The following is a 14,607-nucleotide window of genomic DNA, read 5'->3' as shown; positions in this document are numbered from 1 at the left end:
AGTTGTGGGCTTTAATGGACGAGGTAGAGAACAGAGCTGTGGTCTCCGCACAAGAGACACAGACAAGTCTTAACCAGAACTCTTATGTCCTGCTCTCCTCGTTCTGGCCACCACATTAGAAGATCAAGAGTTACAATCAGAAGCCTCTTCCAGTTTTCCCCCTCAGGAACTGCTCTGGATGAGAAGCTTCCCGTCAACACCTTGTCCCTCTCGTCTGACTTGCCCCAGATCCATAAGCAATAGCCCCTGTGTTCCCTTTATAGCACAATGGGCTCTATTAATAAACTACTGCTCTGGGGTAAGGGGCTGCTTTGCTTTGGCCAAGTGGAACTGGATGCTGCCCAGATAAAGAGAAGAAGTTATTAAACTGTTGGATTTTTTTCTCTTGTTGTTGCAAAGCCATAATTGACCAGTGTCTGGGACCTAGGTATTCAGTGGGATTATTTACTGCCATTTAGCTTTTTTTCTCTGATCCTTATGAGTTAGTGTTTGTAAGACAAGACTGCATGTCATGAAGAGGAGTCCATAACAAAAGGCAGATTGAACCCGCTTCAAGGTTTCAGGGCAAAAGTGGAGTGTAGCTAGGGGTCACTTTAATTGCATCGAAAAGAACAATGGGAATAGTCAGATGTTGTCAAAGGATGTCTTGTTTTATAGTGAAATAAAGTATATTTGAATTGTTTCTGGTGTAAAATAACATACTGCCAAGCCAGATTTGCTGGGAAAAATGATTTTGTGTCACAGGCAGTGCCTTTATTTATTTACTTTTATCACACTTTCACTGAACTTGATATCTCCTAATCTTTGAGTTAAATCAGCTGTCTCTTGTGTCTTATCAAATCTAGGGTGTCTACTTTCTCGATGAACACACGTCACAGTCACACGGTGTTTGAGAAAATTGTAATGATTTTATGTTTGTGCTTTCTCTCTTTAGGGAAGATGAAGATGCTTCGCACTGCGCTGTGCCCATCTCCACCAGCCTAATCAAGCAGATACTGAATAAGACTGGAAACGAGGACAACCCAGAAAACATCTTGGCTGATTTCTATGGTCCAAAGATAAGCAATGAGCCTCCATGGCCTTATGTCATCAAAGACGCTGACAGGTACTCTTTGCATTGCACTGCCTGGCAGATTTGATGTGGGATATATGTTTGCAAGGGTACAAAGTGCTGTGAATATTTCTTTACTGGCAGATGTTTTTTTTTTCATTCTCTACTTAAAAACATTTTTCTTTCTGTTCATTAAGACACCTCGTGATCTTTTTAATAAGTAGCATCAATAACTCTTTTTCATCCCTGTCATGGCTCTTTTGTGGCTAGCATTAAATTTAAAGTTTCATAATACGCAGCCCACCAGTGTGTTATTTTTCTAATGCTTAGCTTCTTACAGCATTCCTCCTCAAAGCAGAGAGTTGTGCAAGCGAGCCTTTATTGAAAGAAGCTTCTTTTTATTGCTCACTCTTTGTTCTCATAATAAAACGGTTAACTGCAAAGACAATGCAGAGCCATGCATCAGACATTAGCAGCAATACCACTGCTGTCCCCACAGACCGGAGATTAAGGCTGTCATCCTGTCACAGTCCCACTTTCTCACACAAGTGAGAGGGTCTTGCATTTGGTTATGGCTTGGCCCAACTCTGCAGAGCATGCATTGTATATACACTTGTATGTGTATGCCTGCACTTGTGTAAATGTGGCCCGTGGATGAGTTTACGTATAGTGTCAGGCAGAACACACATGGGAATATGTCTACAAATGTCATTCTGGGAATCATCTTGATAGCAGCAGTAGGAGACGCAGCCACATGCTCTCCCACAGGCTCCAAGTTACAAAGAGTCCCAGCGGATCTGCTGGACATGTGGGCCATATGTCTGCTTGTGGTTGCCTTGGTTTCCCTACACTTGATACATATGCAAACACACACACACAAATTGTTGCTATGCACATGTGTGTATACACACTTATATACCATTGTGTTGCACTTACACCACCGTACACATCGCTCACCTTTAAATGTCACACACTGCGTCTGTGTGGAGGGCTGGTATCGGGTGTTAGGTTTCTCTTTGAATCGGGCCTCTCTATTTTTCCTGAGAGACAAAGTCCAAGGCCAAAGCTCACTTCCCATCATAGAAAGCGGCAGTTTGTCTAATCTGTGAAGTTGCTGCTCCGAAGGAGCATCGGGAAAAATGTTGAGGGAAAAGGGGGATGTCATTAGGATTAATAGCTCTGATTGCTGTCTTTAAACACACTCAAAACTTGGACAGAAAGCTAAAGCCACAGTTTAATTTGTATATTATTCTTTAATGCTGATAATAGTGATAGAGTTTGCTGTTTGGAAATAGTACTCGGTCTTCCTGGCACAGTCAAGAAACCAGACCAACACCAAGCAAGCTCCTTGGCAGGCAGTGTGTAAATATTGTGCCTTAAAAGGGCAAAGGAAGTTTAAAGTGGTAAATGTTTTTTTTTAATTCTCTTTGTTGGGTTTTTAAAGGCAGTGGGGCACCTCCATAATCATTTAAAAAAAACACCCTCTTTTTGTGGTGTACTTGAGCTGCTATGTGTACGGGTTTTGAGAGCAGCAGCCTCTCAAAATTCACACTTTTAAAACCCTAATCTCCAGAATCACTGGGGTTAGACTAAAGCTGCTGAGCACATTATTTTCCATTACAGTTTTGTGATCTCTCCAGTATGATTTATGAGCCCTGCACTTTTTTGTCCCCATCCGCAAGATCAGTGGTGCATTTAACCACACACACACTACCATAAACACCAGTAAATGGTAAAGAAAAGCTGTTCCCAGTGTTTTTGGTCCCATTTCACTGCAGTCAGTCTTTGGGTTTGTGACAAGTTTGAGTTGACAGGTTGGTAGGTTGAGCAGAGTCCAGGCGGCCTTGTGGGAGCGAGAAGACTGGTTTGCCTTTGATGGCTTTGAACTTCAGAGTAAGTCTGAGTTTGTTTGGTTCTCTTCTGGCACTCAGCACTGTTTAGGGCTCACAAGATGATGATTACCATGAAATGAGTGCCGTGTCAGTGAATTAGTGGAAAAATGAGTCTGTCTGTCTGCCTGTTTGTCTGTGTCTCAACATGCCCATGTGTGATCCCAAATGTCTTGTCAACTGTTCTCTGGATCTGTTTGTATTGCATAACTTGTTTGCAGACCACTTCTGTCTGTGTATTTGTTTAGCCTGTGTGACTGCTGTCAGTACATTATTGGTCAGCACAAGGTGTGATCAAAAAGTTCTGAGAACAAGAGCAAAAGAAATCAAAAGCCTTTCAAGATTTCAATTTGGCGTATCTCACGTTCGAGGTCAGTGACTCATACACCACTGGACTGTTTTCAGCAAAGCTGCTATTTTTAGATCTCTCAGTGGAACTGAGAGGAATGTCTCTCAGCGCTTGAGCAGCTGCAGTGGGTGCTGGTACTCCTTCCGCGTCTCAAAATGGCGATCCTGCAGCTTAACGTTCATCTGAGCTGCCACTCCGAGTCCAGATCATTTTCTCTGAACGTTCTTCTTCAGACACTTCAGTGCGCTACAGCTCTGCATCGATAGTCTCAGCCGGGGGTCGAATTCATAATACACAACCCGATCAACGCTGGGGAAAAATGACAAGCTTGCTCTCTGTATCGCTCCTCACCTCACACCTTAACCCTCCACACAAATGCTGGACCTGTTTGTTTGTTCTCTGCTCAAGTTTGAGATCTATGGTGACATCACAGTCAGCGCACACAATCAGTGTGTTACTGATTATAAGCATAGTTGAAGTGGTTAGAATGAGACAACCAGGAAACTGTCTAAAAATAGCAGGAGCCCTGGAAGCTGCCCAGCATATGTCAGATTTGCCAAATTTAAACCATGTAAGGTTTCCATTTTTATGGAGTGTTTTGATAAAGTTGATCATTAAGACTGAAAGGGTGAGACATTTAATTCTTATACGGTGCAGCAGTGCTTACCATATAAAATACTTTAGTGTAAAATGATGCAAACCTTCGACTCAAGTGATCATTTTCCTCAAATCAACTTCTCCATACTGGGATTCTGCTGGAGTGATTTATCCAAGAAGTGTTCTCTTCCAACAGGTCAGTGCTCGAGCCTCTTGCACAATGGGACAGTCCTATGCAGGTGAAGCTCTCCTGCTGGAAACCTGGTCTAAACACGCTCCTGGTGGAGCTGCTCCCCTGGGCCTTACTGGCCAATGATTCCCAATGGGATCTCTGGCTTTTTGAGGGAGAGACCATCGTACTGCAGATACCAGCCGGCAAGGTCATTGTACCGCCCAACTTCAAGGTAGAGTGCGACAAGATCTTTGTATGCATATGGGAGTATGTAAATGTATATGGGAGTTGTTTAAACACTCAAAGCTACAAAAGATAAAAATGGCCCAAGTCCCTAAAAATCTCCTTATATTCCACAGACTCTGTATTTAGTTGCATATTTTTCATCCTGTAGCTACCAGTTAATGTTCATCTTCCAGTCTCCAGGCCTTGATTTGTATCATAGCCTTAAAGATCAGTAAGAGTCCAAAACAAAGTGTCAAACTTTCATTTATTACTTATTTTCTTCAAAGTACATTTCCAGTAAAACTCATTCTTATTTTGAAAGACATTAATAGACTGTATTGTACTTGCCAACGTCTTTGTGACATCATGACAATAGTCGTAATAATTCAGCAAATATATATTTTGACATCAGGACATGGATGTCTTTTTGTGGCATTAAAGCCATTATTATGAAACCAGCTCTTTTCTCACTTCAGTCTCGACTAATAAGCACAAAACCTGAGATCATTCACCAGAGCTGCATTACAACAATATTCCCTGCCTAAGTCTTTAACTGCGGCCAAGCTCTGTCACCGTATACTGCAGGCATGCATTCTCACTGGCTTCTGAGATCAGAAAGAACAGCCTGCAGATGGTTTTCCCCCTTTGGAACGTAACACACACACATACGCACATTTCTCTGTCAGAAACCCAGCGCTAAGCGGGAAGGCAGTGTATCAAAGAACAAGACCTAATATGGTTCAGCACGAGGAAACAAAATAAAAAGTTGTAAATGTGTAATAGCCTGTGAAATAGAAACAAATACATCATTGTTTCCATAGCAACCTCCTATTTATCATGGAGCGACACGTCGAGAGAAGACAGTTGCAGCTGCAACTCTCACACCGGATTGGTTTAATAGGAGAAGGCTGGTGTTTTGATCATCAGTATGCTCCAGAGCCAGATGAACAATCAGTGTGGAGCACTGAGGTTACTAGTAATTAATTCATACAGTACTTTGCGAGGACTGTATGAATTGATATACAGGAGCACTGACTTGAGCTTTTTGGAGAGAAGTCACAGCTTCAAATTTGATAGTAAATTTTTTGATGCTTCCTTCATTCTCCGTCTCTTGTTATCATTTTCTAACCTGAACTCCTGTTCATTGCAATCCAGGAAGCATTCCAGATTGGTATCTACTGGGCCCAAACTAACACTGTCCACAAGTCTACAGCCCTGAAACTAGTTCATGACCTAACTTCTCCTCGGTGGAAGGAGGGATCAAGCTCAGAGGTGGTCACTCTGGATGAGGAGGGATATGTTGAAGCTGACATCACACTGGGAGCCTTCCCTGGTAAACAGAAGGTGAGGGAAACTTCAAAGCTTTTTTAATATACAGTCACTCACTGGGAAAGTGAAATAGTTTGTTAAAACTGAAGTGAAGTTTAGGCATATTTGTCAAGAAATGTTTTTAATTTGGGGGTTTTGTCAATATATCTTAGGTTTATTTATTTTCTGCCAGTTATTGAATTACATCGTGGTTTTTTCTTTCTTTTTTCTTTTCTTTCTTTCTTTTTTTACAAAGCCATAATGTGGTTTGAATCAAAAAGTTCTGATGAATTATTAGGGAGGCAAGTGGAAAAGAATACATAATTCTTGAAGAAATAATTGTAATATATTTCCCAAATCAACAGAGCTTCTACCAGCATGAGAACTCACCGGCTAATTCGATAGATACACATGTTTAAATGCTCTTTGAAACAAATGTCTAATCAGCCAATCACATAGCAGAAACTCACTGTGCTTAGGCATGTAGACACAGTCAAGTGGATCTGCTGAAGTTGAAACCAAGCATCAGAGTCTAGAAGACAGGTCATTTAAGTGACTTAGAATTGATGCCAAGTGAACTGGTTTTTCAGAAACTGCTGATGCACTTGGATTTCCTCAAACAGGCACCAGTGGGTTTACAGAGAATTATGTGAAAAAGAAAAAGCAGCCAGTGTTTAGCAATATCGTGGGAAAAAATAACAAAGTTGGAGGCAATGGTGAAATTAGAAAGGCAAAAAACATGTGCATCTCTGAACACACCTCCTTGTCATTGGAAGCAGGTAAAAGACATCAACAGAAAACCACACGCAGTGCCGCTCCATCCTGAGAACTGTAAAATAAGACCACGTTTAAACACGTTTCCCTGTCTGATGAGTCTCAATCTCTGCATAGGGACAGAATATGGAGCGTTGACAGCATGGATCCATCCTGCCATCTATTCACCATTTGTCGTCCTCGTGACCACATGATGACTTACAGATCTCACAAGAAGCAACGTTGTTACTTTCTTTAATCATTTATCGCTGACAGCTTATTGCCTGTTCTTTCCTCCGTAGCTGTGTCAGTTCTGTGTGTCATCTGTGGTGAGACATGGCATCCAGATCTTGCAGATAGAGGACAGGACAATTCTTGTCAACAACACTCCTTACACTATACACTACAGGCCCCTGCTGAGTGACCACGCACTGGCAGCTGATGACCAGGTAATTTGAATGCATGCTTTTTCCTGTCACAGGGAGGGAATGAAGGTTTCTCTGAATTTTTATCTTCTTTGACTTAATGAGCTGAGAATTTTGGCAAATGTTAAAATGTGAAACACAGCAATGCAGATTCGGTATATTTTTAGTATGTTTCAGACTAGACAAGGACAATTCATCATACATCACAACACCTGGCCACGTCCTCAACTGTTAGCTCTAACTCTAAAAGGGTGTAAATGTTTGGCCCAGAGTTTCATTTCACAATGCTACTTTCTATCCTTGTGGCATTTGTGTGTGCTTATGGCCCTGCGTATTGTCTCTCCTGTCTGCCTGCTCAAGTTCCTGAAGCTTCAAACATACATTTTATTCCCTATGCACATTGCAAACACAGTGTGTCTACTCCAGCACACATACCCTGGGATGTTGCAAGCCGTTTTCCATCAGATCATGTCCCAAACCTTCCCCCAGCCCCCTCTCTCCCTCCGCCGTTCTCACCATGTGGCAATGGCACTTCATAGGGACATTAGACAAACACCCAGAATTGGATGCAGGTTTCCTTCCTGCTTTCATCTGCTGCTTGTCCCTAAAGAGGGCAACAATGTTGTGATGTCATTTAACAAGCTTTCAGATCCCCTTATGGAAGGATGGCAAAGCTTGCCAGTTGCCACTAATTGACTGAAAAACCTTTTAAAAAAAGAGCTTAAGAAACTAAAGAGCGGGCGATGGGCTTAACAATAACACAGACCGCAAACAAGGCTAGGAATGCCTTTCTAGTTTGTCTATTCATCATGCTTAGAGCCTAATCCCTGTAGTCCTATACTACACACTGCTCACTGGCTGTTAAACCAGCACAGCAGGGCTTCTCTGCTACCAATTTAGCTCTAAGCTCAGTGGGAGAAAGACTAGAGTAGAATAACAATGTGGTTTTACCATGTATCTTTTGTTGTAATCACTTGCATCTTCTTTGCTCTCTGGCTTTCTTTCCTTCTTGGCCTTCGTGTCCCATCTCATATCCTGTTTTCTAATCAGATGTTTGACCATTTCTCCTCTTTATTCTCATTTGCCCATGTCACCTTGCCCTCTCTTTTTGTCTCTTTCGTTTTTCTTTTTTTCCCCCTTCATCTGTCATTTATTTATATTCTTACCATGATTTATTTTCCTTTCTCTTTTCAAGCGTCTTTTTCTCTCCTCTCAGCTGCCTTTTTATAATATTTATAATATGTACTCTTCCCAGATCTGTGAGATACCAGAGACGGCCACGTTCACACTCCTTCCCCCTGAGAATTCATCCCAAGCCAAACTGTGCTCAGTGCCATGCTGGGACCTCCTCCAAACCAGCGTCCAGGGAAAGGTGGAGTTCCCTTTGCCACTCAGACACATGCTCTTCAGCTTGTTTCCAAGGCCTGACGCCGGTGTTGGATCTGCAGCATGGAGCCTTCCCGGTCCCATCCGGCAAGACTTCCCCAGGCAGAGTTTATCTGTTCCCAGGGAACCAGACTCAGGGGGTGGCCTGAGCAGCAGGTGGGTGAAGCAGAACATTTGCGGTTTGCTGGCCGTGACAGTCCATTTAGAGCTGGGCACCGAACCCCAGCTGGCACTAGACATAAAGAGAGGAGACACTGTAGCTAGTCACACTTTGTTACACACTGAAGATGAAGCAGGAGGAGAAATCCCCTCAACATTTCCACTGTCAGTTTATTAGCTGCTCTTGTGCAATTCATCCATCTGAATTTCTTGTTGTTTTTCTCTTCTTTTAATCTAGTGTAGCCCATTTAGATAGCTGGTTGGATGGCTTTCAGGGACTGAACACACAGTGATATATACACTTGGTGATAAATAGCTCATAAATGGACAATTTCGTTTTTTACGGATACACCCGTATGATTTGGTGATAAAACTGGCCATTTTCTTAATTTGTGTATAATGGTATGTGTAGTCAGACACACAGATATAAACACAAATACAAACATGGACACACACACACAGTGATGATGCATTGCCTGGGTTCAGTTAGGGCTCTGCCCCTAGATGCATTTAGAGAGTTGCAAATGGACATTGCAATAATGTGACGTTTGACGTGTTGATGGGTTTGTGACTGCTTATCTGTGTGTGGTTAGAAAGGGCTGGGATGTGAGCTGTCTGGAGACAGTTTATTTATGGGTTTATTCCCCTGTTATGGCCAGAGCTGAGGTGGAGGTACATCATAGATGTGATTTGTCGGTCTGTCCATTTGTCTGTCAGCAAGATTTCCTAGAAAAGTATGACTTCATGAAACTTGTATTCAGTTTTGTGCCGATCCAAACAGTTTCTTCAAATTGTCCTTTTACCTTATTCATGTTATTTTTTCGTGCAGAGCAATAGTCCTGACCTATCAGGAGCACCTTGGAGTGACATACATCACCCTTAATGAAGACCCTTGTCCCCGCATGCTAATCCACAACAAGTGTCCTATCCCACTGCTTTTAAAGGAAAATGTCAAAGGTAAGCAGGGCACCTTCTGGCTACACTGGAAACCTCTTCTCTGTGTTTTAATAAGCCTTGTGGTTAAACTCACAATTTCTCTCTTGCACGTTTTTTTCCTCTCTTTTGTTTCACAGAAACTCCAAGGACTGAGGTGTACTGTCGTGCTCTGCCTGCTAACTGTTCCCTGCACCATGAACTCTATTACCACTTTTCCAGTTTCCCAGAGTGCAAGCAGAAAGAGATGCTGCCCACATTGCTGCTGAAAAACACCTCGGACCACAGCACCACCGACTGGACAGACCCCATAGATATCAACTGCCCTGGCACTCAGGTAAAAGAGTAGTAATTGAAGAAATGTACCACTTAAGTCATCCCTCCTCCTAGTGATAGACCAACTTTTGACCTAAACACACACCTTTCCTAACACCACAGATGTCAGTGATAACAAAACCTCAGCAGCAGCTAGATGGAGCCAGAGTTCATTATGTTTCGCTGGTAATGAAGATTAGCCCTGTCACAGTCTTGTGACTGATGATGATGATAAAATACAAGCACCCAGGTTTTCACTTATTTTTCTTTTAAATTAGCTTCGCATTAGGAAAACAAGTTAACAATTAAGCTTGGTTTGTGTGGCTGATCCATTACAAATGAAAATCAGGTTTTAGAGGTATGTCGGAACCTTCTTCACGCAACATTAGTTTTTCATTTTGTGCGTGTTCTGGGGTTAAATGGTGATCCAGGGTAAGAATTTTTGGTCTGGTCTGGGGTAGTAATGTAGGGTTAGCAAAATGTTAAGGAGCAGTATGTGTAATGTTTACTGTTGTGTCTAGGCAGCTGTGGGTTGGCGGGGGTGGGGTGGTTGAGGCTCTGTATCTCTGGTTACTGTGAAGTCTGAATTTGACCTGTGTGGTAGGGTGAGAAGTCAAAGGCTAGACTTGTTATGACTGCTTAGCCAAGCGTTCAGCAGTGATCTGCTTCCTTTCTTCACATGACTGTCTGATGACTCTGAACCTGGAGTGGCATAGGTTAAAGTCAGACACATGTAACTTCTGAAACACACACACACACTGACCTGAGCTAGAACTGTGTAAAAGTTCTTCTTCAAAGTATCATGTGACGAATAATGTCTAGTCATTAGTTTTCTGCTGTTGTTCAGGTGGTGTTCCTGCCAGGCTTTGGCTGTCTCTACATAGACGTGACCTATGAGAAAGGCACTCTGGTTCTGTCTCTGGCACCAGAGGGCAGCGTGGACACTGTAATCAACCAACACAGCAGGTATGCGTGCACAGGCAGTGGTTTTATTGTTGTCGATTTATGTTCCCTACATAATTGAGCCACGAGAAATCAAGCATGCATGTTGTTGTTCCTAACCTCAAGCTATCTACCCCTGTGCCTTTTACTGTGTTCACTTCCATTTGCTTTATGATTACTGTTAACAGCTATGTTTTCATGCAGTACTCAAAACATGAAGAAACAGGCATCATTTTCACCACAGGAGGGCAATAAAACCTTCTAGTGTTGTCATGAGCGTAGTTAGTTGTACAGTAGAACATAGTATTACAGCTTTATTCCATTACATCAACACATGCAAGCTGCTTTGTCATTTTGGCAAAACAGGATATTAATATAATCACATGTTAGGTAAATGTAAACAAATTACCTCAGACAATGATCTTTGTTAAAGTGCTCTGGTAGATGCAGGATGAATGGGTTTGGTCCCTTATTATCCTTTACAAATAATCACAGCCATCATACACATGCACAGCTGGAAAGGTTTCCTGACTTTACCGAAGAAATGACAAATCATTTTATGGCTACTTTAACTGTTGCTATATTTTCATTTGTAAATACCATTTATTTTTAATAGTTTCTGTTCTTCCCACTGTAGATCTTTTTGGTTAATATTTCTGTTTTGTTTTCAGGTCTTCCACACTGTCTGTTTGCATCCTCCTGAGTGAGGCCAGCATGGTGCTAAGTGATGATATCACCAGTCCCACCAGTTCGGTGGAGCTCCTGAGACTCACATTAACCAAGCTACTCCTAAGCCTGGCTCCTGCACCTACCTCCCTGCCCCCGGAGCTAGCCGTTGACCCCTCTGTGGGTACAGCAGCCATCCCAGCTCTGATGTCTGACTCATCTCTCATCGAGGTGTGGTGCTCCAGTCTGCAATTGGACAACCAGTTATATAACCGGGCGAGTTTCCACTTCCCTGTGCTGCTGTGCCAAGATCAGAGAGGGGGAGTTGAACCTGGGAGTCTGTGGAGCCGTGATGCCAACCCCACTGAGTCCCCTGAAGCAATGAATGAGTTCAAACGCTCCTGTTTTCTGCAGATGAGGCTGACGCTGGCTGGGGACAGATGCACGGTGGAGGAGGTTCGATTAGTTCCCATCTCTTGATGTGCATTTTTGTTTGCTAACTGCACTCTCCCTTCCAACACATTGTCATAACTTACCTGATGTATGATTTCATTTTTACTGGAGGCAAATCATGCTTAAAAGCATTTCAGCAGCTGTCACAGCGTGTAAGAGATCACCATAATCTTTGTCCAAATGACTTTACTTTCTCTCAAACAATTGTGAAGAAGCCATTCTCAGAATAGGTTCTTTTTCTTCAGATCTCCTTCCAGCTCCAGCCTGCCAGAGTCTACCTCGAAGACACTTTTGTTTACTACATCAAGACTTTGTTCCACACCTACATCCCCACCCATGCTTTTGCCTCTGCAGAGACCCGGTGCAGCAAAGAACTTGGAGCAACCTCCACCCTCCCTGAGCAGGTGCGATATTCATGACACGATCGTTTTATTTCTACTTTTAGTTGCTACATTCTGACAATCTTTATAACTACAATGGAACCTTATGTTACTGACAGGAAGCAGCATCCAACCTCATAATGATATGTAGAATATGTCTGAGAATTACTTCTTTTGATAACTGTGATGTGTGATCCAGGTTCTCCAGTCAGCGCAGGCATTGGTCCACCCCGTGCAGCTGCAGAAGCTGACCATCCAACCTGTCAACCTGCTAGTTAGTATCCATGCCTCTCTGAAGCTGTACATTGCTTCAGACCACACTCCTCTGTCCTTCTCCCTCTTTGAGAGAGGGCCATTCTGCACTACAGCCAGACAGCTCGTCCATGCTCTAGCCATGCACTATGCTGCGGGAGCCCTCTTCCGAGCAGGTAGGTAGCAAACAGGACTAAGTTATAAAGCTTCTCTTACCCTCAAACACCTGTATTCACAATAGATGATGCACTTTTTTCCTACATTCTCTTTATGATGGGCTTGGTGTCACAATTTGTGGTGTCGGTTGCCAAATGAAATGTGAATTCAGCATGAAGTAAGAAAATTCTGCCATTTCTTCTCAGCACAGCTACAGTTGATCTTTCAAATGATACACCCCGGGGCTGCTGGAAAACTGTAGAGCTCCAGGAAGCAAAACCTGAATCACCAGTGGCCTGAGAACGACTTATGTTCTGTCACTGTCATTATTCAGTGGTGTATCATAAGTTTTGACCAATAACTCACGGTTCACACCCAGTTTGTTGGCAGTATGTTTTGGTTAATCCTTTAGCGGTCACTGTGTCTAAGGCTGACTTATCAGGCCCTGTAAGAGCTCCATACCTCTCTCCTGTGCTGTCCTCCTGTCTAGTCAAAGCCTCCACACATGGTCTGATTTAAGCCAGTCATTTCCACATCAGAAATCACCATTCTGGCCAGACGCTTCCTTCCCGCTGTCTCTCGTTAGAACCTTCATTTCTGCTCGTATTTCAACACGTCACCCTACCGCCTTCTCCTCTTCCTGAGTCATCATAAAGAACCGGGCTCCAGGAAACATTGCATTCTGGGACTGATTAACATGAGGATGTGCAGCGCTATGATCAGACATGCGCCCACATGTGTAAATCCGTGCACATACAAAGCCTTATGGACAATAGACACACTATCTTTGCATACACTCTAGCACGTGTGTGTTTAAAGGCATGACTCAGGCCTGTAAACATCAGCTCCTGTCAGGACTTTATGCTTTACCAAAACCACAACTGGGAAACCATATAAAGCCGAATCAACCACGAGGCCCCACTAGAGTAGGTTTCCTACCATTAGAGTCCATCATTCAAGTGCAAATTGACAGAGAATAAGAGCCGAGCGGGGCCCGGCGTCCTGAGAAATGACTATTTGATTTTTGTGATGGAGTTGTCAGTGCATAAATATCAATGAGCCGTGCCATCTGAAGGGGACTCTATGGTTTAATGAGAGAGGTGAGATAGTAGGAGGCTGTAAATCCTGTGCTGTGTCACACGTGTGATTTCATGCAAGAGTTTGTGTGCATGCGTGTGTGTCTTTGTGTGTGTATTACTGATAAGAACTCTTAAAAATCTAATCATGATGTGAAATACTTTGTAAGTTACTCTGTGACTTGTTGTGATTGAGAGAGCCTCCCACTCTAAATTGCTTTTGGCAAACACAGGACACTTTATCCACAGAGCACGTGTGAAGAATGTTCCTCCTAAGAGCGAGTGTCTAAAATGTTTTTAATATCTGTTGAATACAAAACTTCTTTTAATTGTATCGTACATGAAAATATAAAATATGTTCATTCTGAGTAATGAGACTCACTCCAAAAATAACACAGCTAAAGTTTGGTTTATTTAAGCGTTTGCTTTCAGTCCAGGCTTTTCTGGATGAAGGTGGTTTGTGACTGTTTGCTAAAATGTTTCATAGCCTTGAGGAAGTGGAGTTTTTGTGACTTCTCAGAATGCAGTGCAAAGAGTATGACCCATGAGAATATGGATAAATATCCTGTTTTAGTTCAGATCGTCACACATAGGATGCAGTACTGTAGTGTTGCTCTACACAAATGTAACCATGCAGCACACTGTGTCTGTCTCAGGCTGGGTTGTGGGGTCTCTGGAGATCCTGGGCAGTCCTGCCAGCTTGGTGCGGAGCATCGGTAACGGCGTATCCGACTTTTTCCGTCTGCCATATGAGGGTTTGACACGTGGGCCTGGAGCCTTTGTCAGTGGAGTGTCCAGAGGGACCACCTCCTTCGTCAAACATATTTCGAAAGGTAACATAAATGCTCAGTCTTTGTTCTATTTCTTTATTTTATTTGTGGACTCAAGGATGGAAGAGTTTTCATGTGAGTCTCACACATGACTCGCAACACAACAAATATCGACTATAGAGCATCAGATTAAGTTATCTCATGGAGTTATGGCATTTCTCCCGTGTGATAAATGAAATGACTCAAACTAAAGAAAATAACATTTACAAACGCAAGTTACACAAAATGATGTGTTTCACTTTTGTTTTGTGGCAGACATGGTTAAAAGCACAAGTCAACATTTAGTGTCC

At 42.8% G+C, this 14,607-nt stretch overlaps 1 protein-coding gene across 3 annotated transcripts in view; it reads left to right on the top strand.

The window, feature by feature from the left end:
• The window catches only part of LOC134635624 (intermembrane lipid transfer protein VPS13B-like), a 292,458-nt gene that overhangs the window by 271,733 nt on the left and 6,118 nt on the right, over positions 1–14,607 (top strand). For all 3 annotated transcript variants that reach the window (XM_065471728.1, XM_063485027.1, XM_063485026.1), the window contains 12 exons: positions 935–1,105; positions 4,083–4,290; positions 5,439–5,627; positions 6,647–6,793; positions 8,025–8,311; positions 9,144–9,271; positions 9,388–9,584; positions 10,410–10,528; positions 11,176–11,626; positions 11,869–12,027; positions 12,203–12,431; positions 14,144–14,320. In XM_065471728.1, the coding sequence (XP_065327800.1) occupies positions 935–1,105; positions 4,083–4,290; positions 5,439–5,627; positions 6,647–6,793; positions 8,025–8,311; positions 9,144–9,271; positions 9,388–9,584; positions 10,410–10,528; positions 11,176–11,626; positions 11,869–12,027; positions 12,203–12,431; positions 14,144–14,320 (2,462 nt within the window). The remainder of the gene's footprint in view (positions 1–934; positions 1,106–4,082; positions 4,291–5,438; positions 5,628–6,646; positions 6,794–8,024; positions 8,312–9,143; positions 9,272–9,387; positions 9,585–10,409; positions 10,529–11,175; positions 11,627–11,868; positions 12,028–12,202; positions 12,432–14,143; positions 14,321–14,607) is intronic.

Source organism: Pelmatolapia mariae, linkage group LG10_11 (genome assembly GCF_036321145.2).
Source record: "Pelmatolapia mariae isolate MD_Pm_ZW linkage group LG10_11, Pm_UMD_F_2, whole genome shotgun sequence".
In the NCBI taxonomy this organism is placed as follows: Eukaryota; Metazoa; Chordata; class Actinopteri; order Cichliformes; family Cichlidae; genus Pelmatolapia; species Pelmatolapia mariae.
Note: the sequence above shows the minus strand (reverse complement) of the source record. Positions and strands in the feature narration are given on the sequence as shown.